Source organism: Colobus angolensis, unplaced genomic scaffold, assembly GCF_000951035.1.
Source record: "Colobus angolensis palliatus isolate OR3802 unplaced genomic scaffold, Cang.pa_1.0 Scaffold51, whole genome shotgun sequence".
In the NCBI taxonomy this organism is placed as follows: domain Eukaryota; kingdom Metazoa; phylum Chordata; class Mammalia; order Primates; family Cercopithecidae; genus Colobus; species Colobus angolensis.
Genome location: NW_012118599.1, coordinates 11561096 through 11579255, shown reverse-complemented (window position 1 = coordinate 11579255; position 18160 = coordinate 11561096). Strand labels below are relative to the sequence as shown.

Below are 18160 nucleotides of genomic sequence, written 5' to 3'. Positions count from 1 at the left end.
TGGGAGGTGGAGGTTGCAGTGAGCCGAGATCATGCCACTGCACTCTAACCTGGGTGATAGAGTGAGACTCCATCTCAAAAAAAAAAAAAAAAAAATTAATCAAACATTTACCATGTGCTGGACACTTTTGGGAGCAGGTAGATAAGTAGTGAACAAGACAGATGAGATAGAGGCCCTTCTCTCGTGTAGTTTCCAAACTCATATAATCTGGACTCCTAGGAGTGAGTCCCTCAGCTTTGGGCTGGTGTATTTAAAGTAGTCATAGACCATTAATATTAATATATATATATATATATATATATATACACATTGAAATGAGGATCACTTGAGTACAGTGGGATGCTGGGGAAAGTGCGGCCTGTAATTTAAGGAAGGCTTTATTGATTTTGAGCTGAATAACACAGTACTAAATGGAAGGAATGGAACTGAGAAACAGCCTAAGAGAAAAGTAAGGGTGACAAAAATATTGACAAGTTTTTTGTTTGATTGTTTTCCTGGCTGGAGGAGAGGACATAGTGAAGGGGTGTTGTAGTAGGGTTCATGCATGGGGGAAATTCAGCCCTAAAATGTAGGTATAGTGTATATTATCACACTATAAGAAATCTACTTTAATATGCCAATTGTATTGGGAACAATGGAATTAAATGCTTAGGTTTATCTTATGGAAATCTTGACAAAGGAGGGAGTGGCACTAGAAGTAGAAAAAGATAGGTGGGATGTTTACCAGACAGGCAAGCACACAGGAGTGTTATTGTCAGAGAGTTGTGGGCTACTTTAGCTGGGGTCATTGCTGAATTACTATGAGGGCATCTGGAAACTGAATGAGGAAGACGTGGAAATAATCTGAATATAGAGTCCTAGAAGTTCACTGAGACAAAGAATTGTTACCAAGGGGCAGGATCTTGGCAGTGGATTAGGAGGAGTATGTTTCATATATGACAGTCAAGGATCTGCACGCATCCCCTTACCGGGCTCTGTGTTAATAGAGGCACACATTTTCAAGTTAGCTGACCCAGGTTAAAGTGTGATCTTTAGTCTTGGAGCAGAGAAAATGTTGGTTATTTCCAAAGATGGATTAATCTAGATCTTTTCTTGATTGAGTTAATTTGCTTCAGATTGACTGTTGACGATTAAGCAATCAAGTATGTCATGCCAGGATGGCAGATGGGACAAGACATAATAGAAATGAGGCTAAGGGTATACATATATTTTTTATTTATCATCAATTATTTTCATCTTCAGTTTCTTGATGACTTTGGATATCCCACTGGATCCCACTGCAGAGTGGGTTTTCAGTAATTATACTGTTATTAAAAGCTGAAGTGCCAGCCCAAAGTAAGGAGATAAAACATAGACCATACCATATCTAGGCTCTATGTAGTCAGGAGCCCCAGGGTTTCACTTAAAAATCTTCTCCCATAGAGTTGACTAGACTTGATATTTTTTTAGACTGTGATGGGCTAAGACCACACCTCAGGGCTCTCCCTGAGAGGAAGCCTGCAGACAGGTGGTGCCTGGATCTGTATGATGCAATCTGCAGACAGGGCATCCTCCTTCCTTCTGTGGCATAATTCCTATGGACAACTTAACATAAGGGTTTAATAAAAATGTACATATTTCCTGTGAAGAATCCAACAACAAATGAAGGAAGTTTTTGCCTGCCTTTGAAATGGGTGGACCCTGAAACATTGGTCTGTTTGAAGTGGCATCACAACCCATACACAGATGCTTCATTCCTGTCGGCCATTACTGGACTGGACTAGAAAACTAAGTCCTGATAAGACACATCATTTGCAATGAGAATATATTCTGTTTGTAAGCCTTTCTGATGTGCCATTATTGCTGCTGTGTTTCCTGTTTTATGTAGGTGGTAGCCCTTGGAGAGGTACCAGATGGGACTGTGGTTACTGTCATGGCGGGTAACGATGAAAATTATTCTGCTGAGCTCCGGAATGCCTCTGCTGTTATGAAAAACCAAGTAGCAAGGTTCAATGATCTGAGATTTGTGGGCCGAAGTGGACGAGGTAGGTCTCTGACTTTTGATACTGATAATGGAATAAGCATATTAGGCTCCTTTGATGAAATGTATACTAGTCTGTATACAAATCAGCACCTTCTTTTTCTGAATAGAATTACTGAAGATTTGATTTAAATACATCCAGATGAAGCTGAGTGTTTTTCTGAGTACTCAGGCCTTTTTCATTTATTTTATGATATTGAAAATTCAAACAATGTTTTCAGAAAAACTAGCTCCTAATTTCACTGGGTGTGAGCATATAAGGTAGAGAAAAGAACAGTTGGAGGATCAACTTCTGAATTATGAGGAGTCAAATAACTGAGTAAATTGAATGGTAAAGGGGAAAGAAAAATGGATATGTTGGATCAATTTCCTGATAATATCAATTTTGGTCTAAGTTGTAGCAAGGACAGCTGGCATAATGCTCTTCACTTATCACAGGTTACCTCTATATGATTTAATTTACTTTCATAATAAGAATTTATTAAAAATCTTTTTTTAACATAAGGCTTTTCATTTGAATACGTGAATAATGTATTACTTATGTTAGAATGACTATGTAAAGTTGCCTAGACAGATGAATGATTAGTACTCTAACATTAATAGTTACATACTATGTAAGGATTCCCACCATCTGAATCCATATTCAAAAATTAGAAATCCTTAAATAGAAAATTATCCCTTTTAGGGTTTTTGTAACTGTTTGATAAATGAGGTTAATGTTTTATTAAAAAAGTCTCCAAGGAGACCAATATTTTGGCTTTTATTTACTTATTCTACAGAAAGACTTTTACTGGTTACTCACTTATTAGAAGCATTATGCTTATTTATTTACTTAACTGAATCTAATATTTCCATTTTAAGTATTTTGATAAGAGGAAAGAAAATAGACCACTTTAGGGCTGAGGTGAAATAAAGCCTTATGGAATCATTGCAACCCAGGTTTGACTAGGAAATGAGAAGCACCACTTTTTAAACCATGTCTAATAATTGCTCTTCAGTTTGGATCAGATGTCAAATTATTACCATTGTAAAAACTTGATAAGGGAAATTCAAGCAAGGCTGTTTCCGATGAGTAGTTTTAGTTTACTTTCTAGGAACAGGGCCAAGAAGTTGTACTTTTTAACTTAAAAAAAATGATTCATGCTAATGAGATACTGTCACTGACAGGTTGTTTGAAATAAAATGAGGCTCACAGCCTCTGGTAGAATCAAAACTAAGGGGGTTATCTCTGCATCACGTTTAGTTCACTTTCATTAAAAGAGGAAAAAAGACACATCCTATATCACTACTGGCTGATTAGGTTTGGAGCATGTGTGTGTGTATTCATTCTTCCTTTTTCTCATTTACTTATGCAGGTCCACTATGCAATTAAAGTTTGTCTTTTTTTTTCCTAGTAAGAATCAAGAAAAATGTGAACATGATGATTTACCTGTATGCTCTGAATTGCATCTTTCTTCTTATGTAATAATACTTTGTTTTAAACTAGAGTAATCAATTTTAGTTTTTAAAGGATTGGGTGCCATGCTTAATTTTACCTTACAGATTCAAGTTAGTGTTTTCATTTATCTTACTTTTGTGTTATATAGATGCTGCATAACTTTTTTCTGATCAATTTAAGTAGAAACTATGACAAAGTGATAGTGTACTTTGTAAACCCTCAACATATTTATTTAAGAAACTTCAAAGAGAAACAAAGGGTGTGCACTGTTTTACTATATTGGCTTTCTGAGTTTTGGCTGGTTTCCCAAATAGCAATTTTTATATTTAAAAAAAAAGACAGACTTAACTGCTTGCAGACTTTTCACGCATGGAAGATGAAGAAAGCTTCTTTTGATGAAGTGTAATTATGTCCAAACAGAGCTGACCCCCTCCCCCTATATTTCTTATGATCTTAACTGAAGAAAGTAGGATTTTTCCTTTGAAGCAGCCGGGACTTGGTGGAGGATCTGAAATGCTACAGTCTGCTGCCAGAGGCAGGATGGAGAAATTGGTCCAGACTTGTCTTCAAGATTTAGATGGGGGTTAGGGGGAGTGGGTGGAGAGAGAAAGAAAAATTGATTTATCACTAATAATAGATCTTTATATCACTGCATTAACATTATATGAAAGGAAACAGTAATATCAAGCTGAGATGAAGAGGAAAAAAGGACTGAGAACGCTGATAACAGATCACACTCTGAAAAAAAAATGGGTTAGTTTTTCAGTGGCAGGAAACCCTTTAACCTACCTTTGTACCTGACCTGCTTTGTAACAGACTCTTCCAGCTTCCTCTTTGATTTTCACACTTCTACATTTCTCTTAAGTTATTAAGTCTGGATCAACATGCTGCTACCATTGTATTTTCTTTTCCGGCTTTAAATATTTCTATTTTCAGTAGTGTTATAAAAAAACACCAAGTTCCTCAAATATTACACTTTTTTTTTCTTTCCGCTGGTAGAAACATAAACTCTCAGAAACTGAAAAGCAATCTTAGATTATAAAGGAGTCATGCCACTACCGACTTTGACTCTATGGGTCATCTTAGGACCACAACTTTTGAAAGTGCTAGAATAAAAGTAGAGCATCAGTGGAACTTGCATGAAGTTAGGAGTGGCTTATGGTTTTTCATCATTTTTCCTTTATTTTATCCTTAATATTTTAAAGAGAAGTGTTTAAAATGATTTTGGTTCTTAAATTTTTTTTTGGATTGCTTTCTTTTTCCTGATGAAGCCATGGATGACACAATTAGTTATCTACTGACTGCTAGCTCCCTATTTGAGAGCCTGCATTTTAAAACAAGAGCCTGCATTTTATCACTTATGGAAAGTGATTAAAAAAAAGGGGATTTTGAAAAAAAAATAATTTAAGAAAATCATGAATGCCGACATGAACATTTGACTTAAGAAGTACATTATTATTATAGGGTGAAGAACCAATTACTAAATTGGTTGGTAATTTCTGAAAGTTTCTTCAACATTGCATACATATTTCTTCTGAAGGGGCAATAAGAAGTAGAAGGAGCCTCATTCACTTTTGCTGTAGTTGTTAATTACATCTTGATCCTTAGGGTTTGATATTGGAAGATCATAGTTACACTTAACTACTTGTTTCCTCCCCCAAACCCATCTCTTTTTAAAAGCAGTTTTTTTTTTGTTTTGTTTTGTTTTTGTTTTTTAACAGAACTGATTCTACTCTGAACATTTAAATGCTTTATACTTGAAGGGTGAATTTTATATTTGGTTTTTGTTCCTACATGAGGCGTTGCCCTGAATTTAGGGGAATCACAGATGACTTTTAATATCCTAAGTAAGTTGTAAAGGTCTAAAGTAGAACTATTACCAAAACCAGTTTAAATAAATTTATGGACAATCTCTTTTTTCTTTTTTCTTTTTTTTCTTTTTTGAGACGGAGTCTCACTCTTGCCACCTAGGCTGGAGTGCAGTGGCACCATCTTGGCTCACTGTAACCTCTGCCTCCTGAGATCAAGCAATTCTCGTACCTCAGCCTCTCAAGTAGCTGGGATTACAGGCGTGTGCCACCACGCCCAGCTTATTTTTGTATTTTTAGTAGAGACAGGGTTTCACCAGGTTGGTCAAGCTGGTCTTGAACTCCTGACCTCAGGTGATCCGCCTGCCTCCACCTCCCAAAGTGTTGGGATTACAGGCATGAGCCACTGCGCCAGGCCGACAATCTTTCTAGCAGGTTATTTAGAGACATTAAGGATAACTGAGATCTCTATATATCCTTGATTTATTAAGATGAGTGCCATAGATGAAAACTGACTCTGAAACACAGCCATGGGAGCCGCTGTTAGAAAGGCAATCCTGGGCCCATAGACCACCAATCTGACCCCAAAATGGCACTTTAAAATGTTTTAGTGTAAACTAACTTTCAATTTAGAGATTAGCTGTTTCACTTTTTGTGATCTTTCCATTGTTTTGAGGTTCTAACTTGGACCCAGTGGCATCCTATTCAAGTTTCTGGTTTCCAATTCTGTAGACTTTTAGTTTTCTGTAACTGGTTTATTAGACTCCTGGCTGGTTTATTCTTTTGGTTAGTCTTAATGTTTATAATAAAGCCTCTCTTTGCTAACTAATTATAAATTATTTAAATCTATGTAATACCCAATATAGTGGATAAAATATGATTTATCAATGACACTTTAAAAATAGATACTTTCATCATCCTGAGATATTGCATTAGTCCATTTATATTTACTGTTTCTTGGGCACATAGAGCTGATTGGGATGCACCTAGAAATAAATTACTTATTAATTTTTTTAAACGGCACATGATCAAGCCACTTAAGGAAGTGGCCAAGTGACAGAATATTTTTTAAAAAAGCATTAATTTTAGAGTCTGAGAAAGGAAGTTCAAATCCTCATTTTTTCATGTATTAGTTGGGTGAACTTGGGTAAATTACTAAGTCTCTCGAGGTTTCAGCCTCTTTATTTGTGCAGTGGGGGTGAGAAATCTAAGTGAGGAGGATTAATTGAAATAATGTGTATGAAGTGGCACTTAATAAGTTTCTAATTGTTATTCGCCTTTCCCTATTCAAACTGCACCCACCCCATTCCTGTCTTTTCTTTCCTGTTTTTTTCCCCTTGGCTATGGAAAAGTATAGCCAAGGAGACTTAAAACTATCTATACTCAGCAACAAATGATGTGTGTCTTAAACAGATTTTAGGAACTTACATGGTCTAGGTTGAAAAGAAAACCCATTCACTAGACTTGACAGCCAAAGACCTGTTCTCCATTAAGCCTTGTATATAACCTGTTCCATATTAAGCTTTGAAAAGACTGCATTAAACTTTGCATTGGTACGTATTGTCAAAGATTTGTGTTTTGGTTTAATACTCTCAGTTTTCAGTAAAGGGAAAAAGAATCTCTGACCAAAAAAACAAAGCAAAACAAAATGAGCTTTTTAAAGGTCTGTTACAGGAGCAGACTAAATGAGCACTCTGGCCTGAGATTGCTGAATGTTTTATTGAGTCACTGTTTCACGCCCACCTCTTCCTGTCTTGTAACAGTTTGCAGTTTTGACTATCTGACATGATTAACCGTTGCAAATCTAACTGATTACAACTGTTAGTAAGTCTGTGCAACAGAGAGTGGTATCTTCTTCTGGAGAAAACAGACATCCAAATATGCTACCAAACTTTTCCCTGTCTCTTTTCCCCTTCTTATTCATTGCTTTTAGCTCATTAACTTGAAGCATCAGATGTAATATTTCAATGAAGCACACCTTCTGCTAAAAGCAAAATCTGAGTTTATATTGAGAGATGTCATGTTCATTTAGCAAAAAGTAAGTCACTGTCAGGGAGTTATTTCAAGATTTAACAGCAAGGATGTATGTTAGGGGAGGGGTAGACAGGGAGGAGAAAAACTTTGTTCCAGTAATGATGAAATCATCATCCCACAGGCACATTAAGGCCAGGACAGGAGACACTGGCTCCTGTTAAAATGATTCCCATAAGAACTTTCCTCTTTTATCTTCTTATTGTAGTGCAGCTAAGCAAATGAAATGCTAAAACCATGTGAAGTAAATAACATAATCAACAATGATTTACTATTGTTCTCTCATGAGGTCATGACCTAACCCTAAATAAAGACTTCTAAAATTGTCTGTGCTTGGATGTGTTCCTGATGTTGGAGAAAATTGAAAGAAAAAGAACCTCCCTCAAGTGGACCAGGGTTTTGTTTTCATTACAACTCTTGCTACTGAGGAGCTTTTTTGGAATTGGAGTCTTCCTGTGTAGCACTACAATGAGGACGATGATCTTGACACTAAGCAAATTTGGAAATGTCTTAAAAGTGGTCACCAGAGGGTTTCCAATTTAGAAGAAGGAGTCCTGCCTCTTGTCTTTGTTTCATTGCCTCCTTAGAGATGCTTAAATGCAATTTGGAAATTTATGCTGCTGTGTAATCATCAACACTGTTTTTTAATATTCACTGTATGTTTTCCCCTTTTATATCTGCAGGCAAGAGTTTCACCTTGACCATAACTGTCTTCACAAATCCACCCCAAGTAGCTACCTACCACAGAGCAATTAAAGTTACAGTGGATGGACCTCGGGAACCCAGAAGTAAGTATTCCCCTTTTTACTGAAAATGGTAATAGAGTTTCCAGAGACCCTATGAGGAATTTATTCCAAATGAGTTAGGGTCACTTTCAACCCATAGTGTCTTTGTAGACTTTGCTATCTGCATGTATATATTTTTAGTGAGGGACAGTTAATCAAACTTCAGAGTTAGAAAATAAAACTACGGTTTTAACCTTTACCACACAATTGCTAAGGCCTCCATAACTTTGGGAAATGAGTGAATAATTATTCAGTCACTGTTAACTATTTGCTAAGAAATTTTGCTCATGTACTGAACATACTGGGGCAGAATAGACCCATGAGAGCTGAGGAAGAAAAGAGTAAACTTAAAAATCTTGAGCTTAGTCAAAAAGCATTTGCATGTGTTTCCCATGGCCTAAGAATGTGTTTGAGCTTTTTAACTCGCCCACTCAATTCCCTTTATGAAGAGCACACTGCTTAATTACAAAGAATTTATTTGCAAATGATAACTTGCTTGATTGTTACAACACCGTTGTTTGGTCATGCTCTAGTAATTGTTATAGGTAGTTTTCTTTTAACAGATAGAGTCAAACCACCTTTAAATCCATCTTGGTTTATTTGTCTGTCTGGACATCCAGAAGGTTTCACCGGAAATCAGTTTCAGGTAGTGCACATAATCTATTTGGGCCAATATGTATGTTCCTTCTAAATCTAAATTGACTGAGGTTTGCTTGCCCCACCGCCGCCAAAAAACTGCTTTGAACAAACTCAGCATAGCGGTATTTAAATATATTTAGAGATTAAAGATAATTTGATATATAAACCGTTAACAACTGTGTACCAATGGAAACATCATAGAGAACTCTGCCTTTGCTGAGTGAATACATCGGAATCCTAATCACTGCATTTAGGGAGTTCAGTTTGGTTTGTGGTGGAGGTATAGCTGGCAGAAGTACTTGTTCTGTAACAATCAACCTGCCTAGACCGTGAGAGTGGCGTATCTCTTCTTCCCCTCAAATGAGAGAAAAGGTCTCCTAAAATTTTGCCTCTACCCAAGTAGCAAACCTTCCTAGCAGTGGGAGCTTATGATGGGTCCTGTCCCTTTTGCTGCTGTCTCTTTTCACAAAGACTGACTGCTTGCCTGAACTAGGGAGGTTTCCTGCCTCAAAAGCAAGTCTTTGAGGTTTTTGTTTTCTTCTCCTTTCATGTGTATGGCATTCTTCCAGGTTCATAATGTTGAGTCAGTGCTAGCCCTGTCTGTTCAATTTGGGAATGTCCTGTTAGGTGATTGCTGTACACATGTGTGTAAGCCCCAAGTCTCTAGTCCTAAGGGCTAGTGGTTATGGAGTGCAGGTGGATAGAACAGAGCTTTGCCTGGTTTGGGGCTTTGCCTGACTTTTCTGGATGGCCATAAGTTGGGGATGATGCCTTATGATGGAAGATGTCTTCTAACTTTTGGTCAGACTAGCCCTGGAATTCATGAAAAGGCATGATGTCCATTTTAGTAATGCATATAGCAGGATAGTTGGTTTTTAACATGTAGCACCATGAGATACTTATCTCTTAAAGATGTTTCCTGCTGATCTCAGCTGCTTTTCTCAGTTCTTGGAAAAACCATTTGTGTGTGTTTGTGTGTGTGTGTGTGTGTGTGTGTGTGTATGTTTGTGTGTATATGTACATATACACAAGAGTTGATGCTCAAAATTTGATGGTTGGGAGAGGAAACAGGGAAGGATAGGTGCTCCCTGTTCTGAACTATATGACAATAAGTGAGAAGGCAGGGTAGCTTTGGAAAAGTCACTTCTGTTTCAAGTGTGGATAGCAGTACCTTATTTAGAGAGGTTTTTGGCCAAATTAGTCAATAGACTCACTGCCTTGTAAAGGCAGAGAAGTACTCTGAAAGCAGTGAGAGTTAGGAATAGAGGGGCCAGGTGGTATACGTGGGACCTGAGTTCAGGCTTTGTGTGGTGCCCAGGGTGGGCGGTGGAAGCAGATACAGATCTGCAAGTGGTAGACCACCTGCCCTAGATAAGCCTGAATAACATTTCTTATTAACTGAAAATATCGGTGAAAATGCAAGGTCATTTTCCTGACATTATGGGGTGACTTGATGAAGTCAGTGTCTGGAGAGAGGGATGGGTCTGCTTTCAGCGACTGCTGAATCCTATAACCTGGACTCTGTGCTGGATTCCTCCCTGCTCTTGGTCATCCTGGGCATTGAATATGTGTAGCATAGCCCTCTTCTCAATATTGTTCTTTAATTGTGACACTCCTAGGTGTGGGAAATGCACAAGATTTCCAATTTTCTTAAACAGTGACTATAATAGGAGTTTGATTAGTTGGTACATGTAATGTTACATGGGAGATCCTCTAGAACACAGATTGGCAAACAGTTTTTGTAGAGTGCCAGACAGAAAATCCTTTAGACTCTGTGGGCCATATGGTGGTCTCTGTCACAACCACTCAACTCTGCCATTGTAGCTCAAAAGCAGCATAAGCAAATACATACATTCATGGTCATGGCTATACAGGTTGAGTGTCCCTTATCCAAAATGCTTGGGACCGGAAGTGTTTTGGATTTCAATTTTTTTAAATTTTTGGAATATTTGCATATATAATGAGATACCTTGGGGATGAGACCCAAATCCATAGATGAAATTCATGTATGTTTCATATACACCTTATGCACATAACTTGAAAATAATTTTATACAATATTTAAATAATTTTGTGGAAGAAACAAAGTTTATGTTACGTACTTATGTGTGGAATTTTCCACTTGTGGCATCATGTTGGTGCTCAAAACTTTCAGATATTGGAGCATTTTGGATTTTCAGATTAAGTACATTCAACCTGTATTCCACTAAAATTTTACTTATGAAAATAATTGGTGAGCCAGGTTGTAGTTTGTCAACCCTTGCTTATTCAAAGTGGCTAATTTTATTGATCCTTAACAGAGAAGGGCTTTAGTAAAAGGCCTTCCTGGGGCGGGTGGAGAGGGGAACGGAACAATTTATAGGCAATTGTTTAGCCTCCTCTGCCCCAAATTATAATTCTTTAATTAGTGGTTATTAGTCATAAAAGTAGTATACTTCTGTTTATCACTTATAGTGGCTTGAAGGAGTTGAGAATTTTGTACTATCAGTTCCTGTTGATGGAATTTTACTCCTTCCTCTAAAGATCTGAATATATATTGAAAAGCCTGCTTCTGGTAGCTCAGCTGTTTGAACGAGGACAAATTCTGGGTTAACTGGTTGGGTCTTTATGTCAAACTGCTTGGATCGAAATCCCAACTCCACCATTTATTAACTGTATGGAGGCAAGCAAGTTACCTAACTTCTCTTTGCCTTGGTTTTCTCATCTTTTATGTGAGAACGATAATACCTTCCTCATCAGTTGCCGCAAGAATGTTAAATGTAATGTATGTAAAATGGGTAGCACAGTGACTGTCATGTAGAAAGTGTTAATTAAGTGTCAGGTATTATTACATCAATTTTCTTCAGTGTCAGAGGTTTGCCGTAGAGTTTTTCTTATGGTATGCTTCTAGGAAACAGGTACCATCTATAGATTCTGTTCTCTAGTATATTACTTTTTTCCCCCTGCAGATGGCTTTACTAACTTTTGCTCATTAGTAAATGACACTAATTTGTATTATAAATTATGCCTGAGTAGATATTCATGCTGCCCAGGGAAAGCTGTGCAGAACTGATGATAAATTTAATTTGTTTGCAGCAAAGTCCAAGAGCAGATGCTGTGGCAGTATTACTCCACTCTGAGGCCTTGCCTATCAACACATCTGCCAAGACTTGCTTTTCACTCAAAAATCCAAAAGGTTTCATCCTTCTGTGTTTTCTGTCTCTGGCAGCTGAACCAGTGCTGTCACATCACAAACAACTTCTTTTCTTAATATACACATCTGGCGTTGGCAGTTGGACTGACTTCATAAGAGCACATGATCATCACTCATTACAAGATTAAAAAGTACCCTATGGCATCATTGATGTTTTTAAACTTTGATCTTTTGCAGTTGTGATTCATCTCGGTTATAAAGCTTCCCTTTAAAGGAACATAGCCGATGACTTATTAGAACCTTCATCTTAAGTAGCATAAACATGAAAATGGTGCACATCTTTACAAAATGCCATTTATTTTCTTTGCCAGCTTATCATTTTAAGACATGACATCATACTTAAGATCCCAAATTTGTAAGTCTTGTGTTTAGGCAAGGCATTTTGACCTGCTATTGGCAAGCTAGCTCTGAAGAACAACTGTCAGCCAGAGAAGTGGTATAGCAGCAGCAGCAATAGTAATGCATTTAGATACCTAGCTCTTTTAAACATCAGTTTCTATTAGAATCCCTTGTTCCATCTGTGGACTTGGTTCCACTTCCAGTCGGATTTAAATAATTTCTACAGGAATGTGAAAACTTGGTTAGCAACATCATATTCTATAGAAGTGGTTCAGAGTTAGGGAAGAGGACTGATGGAAAAGGTATTATTGGTTGTGCAGAGGATGGAAAAAGTAAATAACCTTACCTAGAATAAATTCTCTTTCTGCATTTTTAGTTGTCTGTTGCTAAATAATAAACTACCCTCAAATATAACATCCAGTTTATTATTTCTTATGATTCTTTGGGTTGATTGGGGTTCCTCTGGATGGTTTTTCTATTGGTAAGGCTTGGGGTCTATCATGTAGCTGCAATCAGATAATGGCTTGTGCTGGAACATCCCACATGTTTCATTTATGTATCTCGTGCCTTGGTGGGTTGGCTGGATGGTTGGACTCAGCTGGAATGGAATGATGGGACAGCAGGCCCCACCGCATCTCTGTCTGTATAATCCTGGATCCTCTTCCTCTCCATGTGGCCTCTCCATGTGGTCTTTCCCGTTGAGTCTGACTTCTTACATGGTGGCAGCTCAGGGCTCCCTCAGGTACAAAAATGAGAGGTCTCAGGCCTTGTTTTTTCTTTCTTTCTTTCTTTCTTTTTTTTTTTGAGATGAGGTCTTGCCGTGTCATCCAGGCTGGAGTACAGTGCCATGATCATAGCTCACTCCAACCTCAAACTCATGGGCTCATGTGATCCTCCCACCTCAGACTCCTAAGTAGCTGGGACTACAGGTATGTGCCTCTATACCTGGCTAATTTTTACATTTTCTGTAGAGATGGGGTCTCACTGTGTTGCCCAGGCTGGTCTTGAACTCCTGGCCTCAAGTGATCCTCCTGCTTTGGCCTCCTGAGCAGCTGGAATTATAGGTGCGAGCCACTGCACCCAAGGGTGTTGGACCTTCTTAAGGATTAGGCTCAGAACTGGCATGGAATTGCTTCTCTACATTTGATTGGTTAAAGCAAGACACAGGTGCAGCCTGGATTTAAGGGAAACAACCACCAATAGTATGAACGTTGGGGGGTGTGGTTCATGACACCAATGTCATCAGCTTACGTAAGTGCTTAGCTGGCAGTTGTCACTGTCACAACAGGAGAAATAATTTTTTCAGGGTACCATCTTCTGAAAGGACTCTTGGCTTTTTCAATCTAGGGGACATTCAAAGAAAGCGACTCCAAATTTACTAAGTGTCATTCTGAATTGAACAGATTTGGTGAACATCAAATGAATTAGTGGTGGGTATTCGCTTGTGGTGCTTGGTATTAGCAGATCAATACTCAAGTGAGAAGAACATCAGATGTTTGAACAAAAAGAAGTATGAGCCTTACCCAGCAACATGACAAGCTTGTAGCAGAAATATCTTATGAATCCTCAGATGGTTAAGATTAGAGGGTTTATTTTTTTTAATTTTTAAACTTTTTTCGAGATGGAATGGTCTTGATCTGGCTCACTGCAACCTCCATCTCCCAGGTTCAAACAATTCTCCTGCCTCAGCCTCCCAAATAGCTAGGATTACAGGTGTGTGCCACCATGCCTGGCTAATTTTTGTATTTTTAGGAGAGATGGGATTTTGCCATGTTGGCCGACTGGTATTGACCTGCTGACCTCAGGTGATCTGCCCACCTCAGCCTCCCAAAGTGCTGGGATTACAGGCTTGAGCCAGTGCTCCCGGCCAAGATTGGAGGTTTTATACTTTATATCATCCAACTTTGAAATTCTTGCTTGCTGGTACACTTGCAAACCTATTGCCTGATACATGTGAGTGGGTTTCTAAAAATTTTTGTGTGTCAGGTCTCAGGTAAGTAAATCGTATTTACTCTCAAGGAGAGAACAAAGCTGTGAATTGTGTACTTCCTGCCAGGGCACTGGCATTCACCACTGATCAGCCAGCCACCTATTGTGAGCTGGTGGGAGAAAGGAGAAGCTCTGCCTTTTTTTCTCCCGTGATCTAGCTCCTTTCTTGCAGGCTCAGAGTACATGGCTGCAACATTTCTCTGCTTGGCTTTGTGTATGGCTTCAGTAAGGGTCTGGGACTTAGGTTAGTGAGAGATTATCTGGAAGTACAGGGCACTGTTGGTATTTCTAGGCTTGCCTTAGTATCATGCTTCACTCAGCTTGTTAGGCTTAGGTCCTGCAGCTAAACTATTTTCTTTTCCTGTTTGCTCATTCTCAATTGTGCCCAATTCATCAACAAATCTGTAATTGTTCAGAGAAGTTTTATTTCTCCGTATTTTTGAGGCATGTCCAATTGCAGAAGTTTTACCTTAAAAAACTTGAGTTAACAGACTTAACAAACCAGGCGGTCTAGGCAAAATATTATCTCATTTTTCTGTCACGCTGTTCCACCTAGTTCTGGGACTGCTTTCCAGCCTGGTGAAGGGTGGAGAGAATGGAGGGGTTGACATTTTCTCTTCCTCATTCCAGCTGATGTCAGCAGCAGCTCACTTTTATCCTCCATTACTTTTCATCTTAGTTGGGTGAAGGAATGAGCTTTTTATGTCAAAGACTGGCCTGTGATCTTTGCTTATTTACCAAAAGAGGATACTTATTTTATTTTATTTTATTTCAAATGGAGTCTTGCTTTGTCGCCCAGGCTGCAGTAGAGTGGTGGGATCTCAGCTCACTGCAACCTCCGCCTCTTGGGTTGAAGCGATTCTCCTGCCTCAGACTCCCGAGTAGCTGGGATTACAGGTGCGTGCCAGCACACCTGGCTAATTTTTTGTATTTTTAGTAGAGAGGGGGTTTCACCATGTTGACCATGCTGGTCTCAAACTCCTGACCTCGTGATTCACCTGCCTCGGTTTCCCAAAATGTTGGGATTACAGGTGTGAGCCACCGTGCCCGGCCCAGGAAGATGCTTATTTAGAGATTGGTTACATGTGAAATAAGGTGGGGGGACACGTAAAATGTGTTGGATAGAGGGACAGCAGATGTATTTTTTAAGGTTATTTGATTTTTCTGGACACAGTTCTTGCATTCACATTCTTGAAGTCTGTGAAGATGATTTGAAAAAACCTTGATAGGCTTTGTGCCATGCCCCAGATGCCACAGGCCTGGGTTTTAGTCCTTAGTGCAAAGCATTAGTAGAGAAGCCCTGAACTTCCTGACTTTCAGACTTCCCCTGGGTTCTTTACTGTCTCTGAAGTGCCCAAGGAATAGAATTTATGAGTAAATGCCATGTTTTGATATTTACAAGTTGGCAAATACAAGCAGCAATTTGATTGTCATAGATATTCATCACTTGGCTACCAGTACGTAAAACATCGTTGAAAATCTTTAACTGAAGAGAATAATAACAGTAAAAAAAACCCACTGTTCTCTGTTTCCCTTTCTTCAAGAAGGATGAGGGCGGCGGGGGGATGGGTCAGAAGCGCTGGTGGAGGTTATGTCTGGTGGTTGGTGGAATGTGCTCTTGAGAAGACCAGTTTTAAATATCTTTCAGTCCTTTTTTTTTTTGACTGGCTGTCAGGAGCTGGGAAGATAGCCAAGAAGGAAATGACACATCGAGAGGCATTTTGTGTTGTGCAACATTCTGTGGAACTGATGCAAGGATATATGGCCTGTTTACACATTCCTTCACTCGCAGACTGCATGGCAGTAATTTAATTCAGCAGCACATGGCATGCTGCAGCAAGGAGCTATGGCATTAACATCCTTTCATGGCAAATTATCACCACCGTTAAAACATGCTCATGTCCCTCCTTTGCACTCTTCCCTGGCTTCCCGGCTCTGAATGTGCGTTCTCATTGTATTGGACTTGTGTTAACAAGGCACTGCAGCTTTCACAGCAAGAGCACAGTTTCCACATGCATATGTTCCAGTTGATATATTTACTTCTAACTAAATATAGCATGGCAAGTTTTCAAGTGATACGTGTTCTAAAAACACATACATGCTTGATCCAAATGTGTCAGTAGTTTGTATTTTAGTGTAAGTCAGGAATCATTCATTCTGAAAATAGTGTTAGGGACTTGACAGGGACTTGAGAGAAAGGGGTTCCCCCCACTTTTTTTGGTCTCTCTCTCTCTTTTTTTTTATTTTAATAAAAATGACTTTCCTTCTCAAAGATAATAATTCCTGATAGATCACTGAAATACTCTGTTCACCTCTATTTTGTTTGTGTCTGGCAATTTCTTCAAGGAAGACTAGGCCAGTGAATAGGATATATTAAAAATAGCAGGGAAAAGAAAAGATTTGTTATATTGCTTTTCCCATTCATACCTGTCCCTACCTAGCATTTTTATAGGACCCACTTATGATGTCAACTAAAGAACATCTTTGGCCTTCACATAAAATCTCAAAAGTTTTTATTTAGGCAGGTATAAAAAATAATTAATTACTCTTGTTTTTTCAAGTAACTTTTGGAAATTAGGAAAAGGCATAAAAACCATTTAGGTCTAGAATATTAATTCAATATCATATGTAACAGTTAAAATAAAAGACTGTGTTTATAAGTAGCAAAGGAAGGGCTCCAGTTCTCAGAATTTCTCTTCTACTGTGCACTGGTGGTGAAAATCTATTTGTTGGAAGACCAAAACCTTTCATTAAAATTTAGGATTAAGGCTTAAACCCACGTACCCCTGGAAAAGGTAACTCGGACTTAAATTCTTATTAAGATAAAAACAAGTGACATAGAATCCTTTTTTGGGAAGTAGCTTTTGGAAGATAGGGGGAGAGTGGTCAGGGAAATCCTGGGTACCAGAAAGTAAATGGTGAGTGGCAGTGTGCAGCAGGCAGGACCATTGCTGGCCTTGAGGCCAGTGGTTGCCAACTTCAGGCATCACAATTTTGCTGCAGGTCGACTGTAGCAATGAGCATTCCTGATGCTTTTCAGTTCTGATATACTCTTAAGAGTGCAAGATTTTGTTACTGAAAGGTGAGAGTTTTGGGTTTCTGTATTTCCATATCTCTCTCTTCTGCAAAGGTTTTCCTTTCAGAGTATTCCTTTTTTGTTGTTCTCGATACATGCTAGCTTTCCTACTCTATTGGTTTGCAAGTTACCATTGAATGTGCTTCTTTTATTTTAGTATTATCTTTACCATTTTAATATGTAAATTTGTCTTATTAAAATTAATCATGATCTCTGTCCATACAAGAACTTTAGCATTCTTTAAACTGCAGTCTCACCCCCTCTCTTCTAATGTCGTTATCTGATATTTTAGTATATTCTTGTTTTATATTTCCTGGATTAGTCATTATCGGTGTTTAAAAAATGTTTATACTTGTATTTATCCATTATGTTTATTGATTCATTTGCTCATCATTCCTTCCTTCACCTTAGTTCTTCCTTCTAAGTTGAGTTTGCTTTTTTCTTGATGTAGATCCTTCAGTAATTCCTTCAACGAGAAACTGTTGGTGTGAAACTCTCAGAGAGTTTTTATTCCTGAAAATGTTAGCAGTTGTGTGTGTTAGCTGCTGCCAACATGTGGTGATGTGAGAGGCATTGTGCTGAAAGCCTGTCTGCTCTGAGTGCCTGAGATCCACACTTCCAGTTATTCCTTTGTATTGAGACTTTCAGGTCATTATTATCAGGTTAGCTGGAGTAGTACTTAAGGAAATGGAACACGGGACAGATAATATTCATGAAAGATGGTGGAAGGGAAATGTTTCTAAGCTCCTGTCACTCTGGAGAGCTCTGGAGAGGTCTAGGGTCAGTTAGTGGGGAGGAGACAGGAAGGAATGTTCCTGCAGAGGAGAAAGCAAAGAAAGGGGG

General features: G+C 38.6%; 1 protein-coding gene across 1 annotated transcript in view; it reads left to right on the top strand.

Moving 5' to 3' along the window:
* RUNX2 (runt-related transcription factor 2) overlaps positions 1–18160 on the top strand; it is a 128501-nt gene that overhangs the window by 7173 nt on the left and 103168 nt on the right. Inside the window, exons 2-3 of the mRNA XM_011960302.1 lie at positions 1868–2024; positions 7981–8085. Of these exons, the coding sequence (XP_011815692.1) occupies positions 1868–2024; positions 7981–8085 (262 nt within the window). The remainder of the gene's footprint in view (positions 1–1867; positions 2025–7980; positions 8086–18160) is intronic.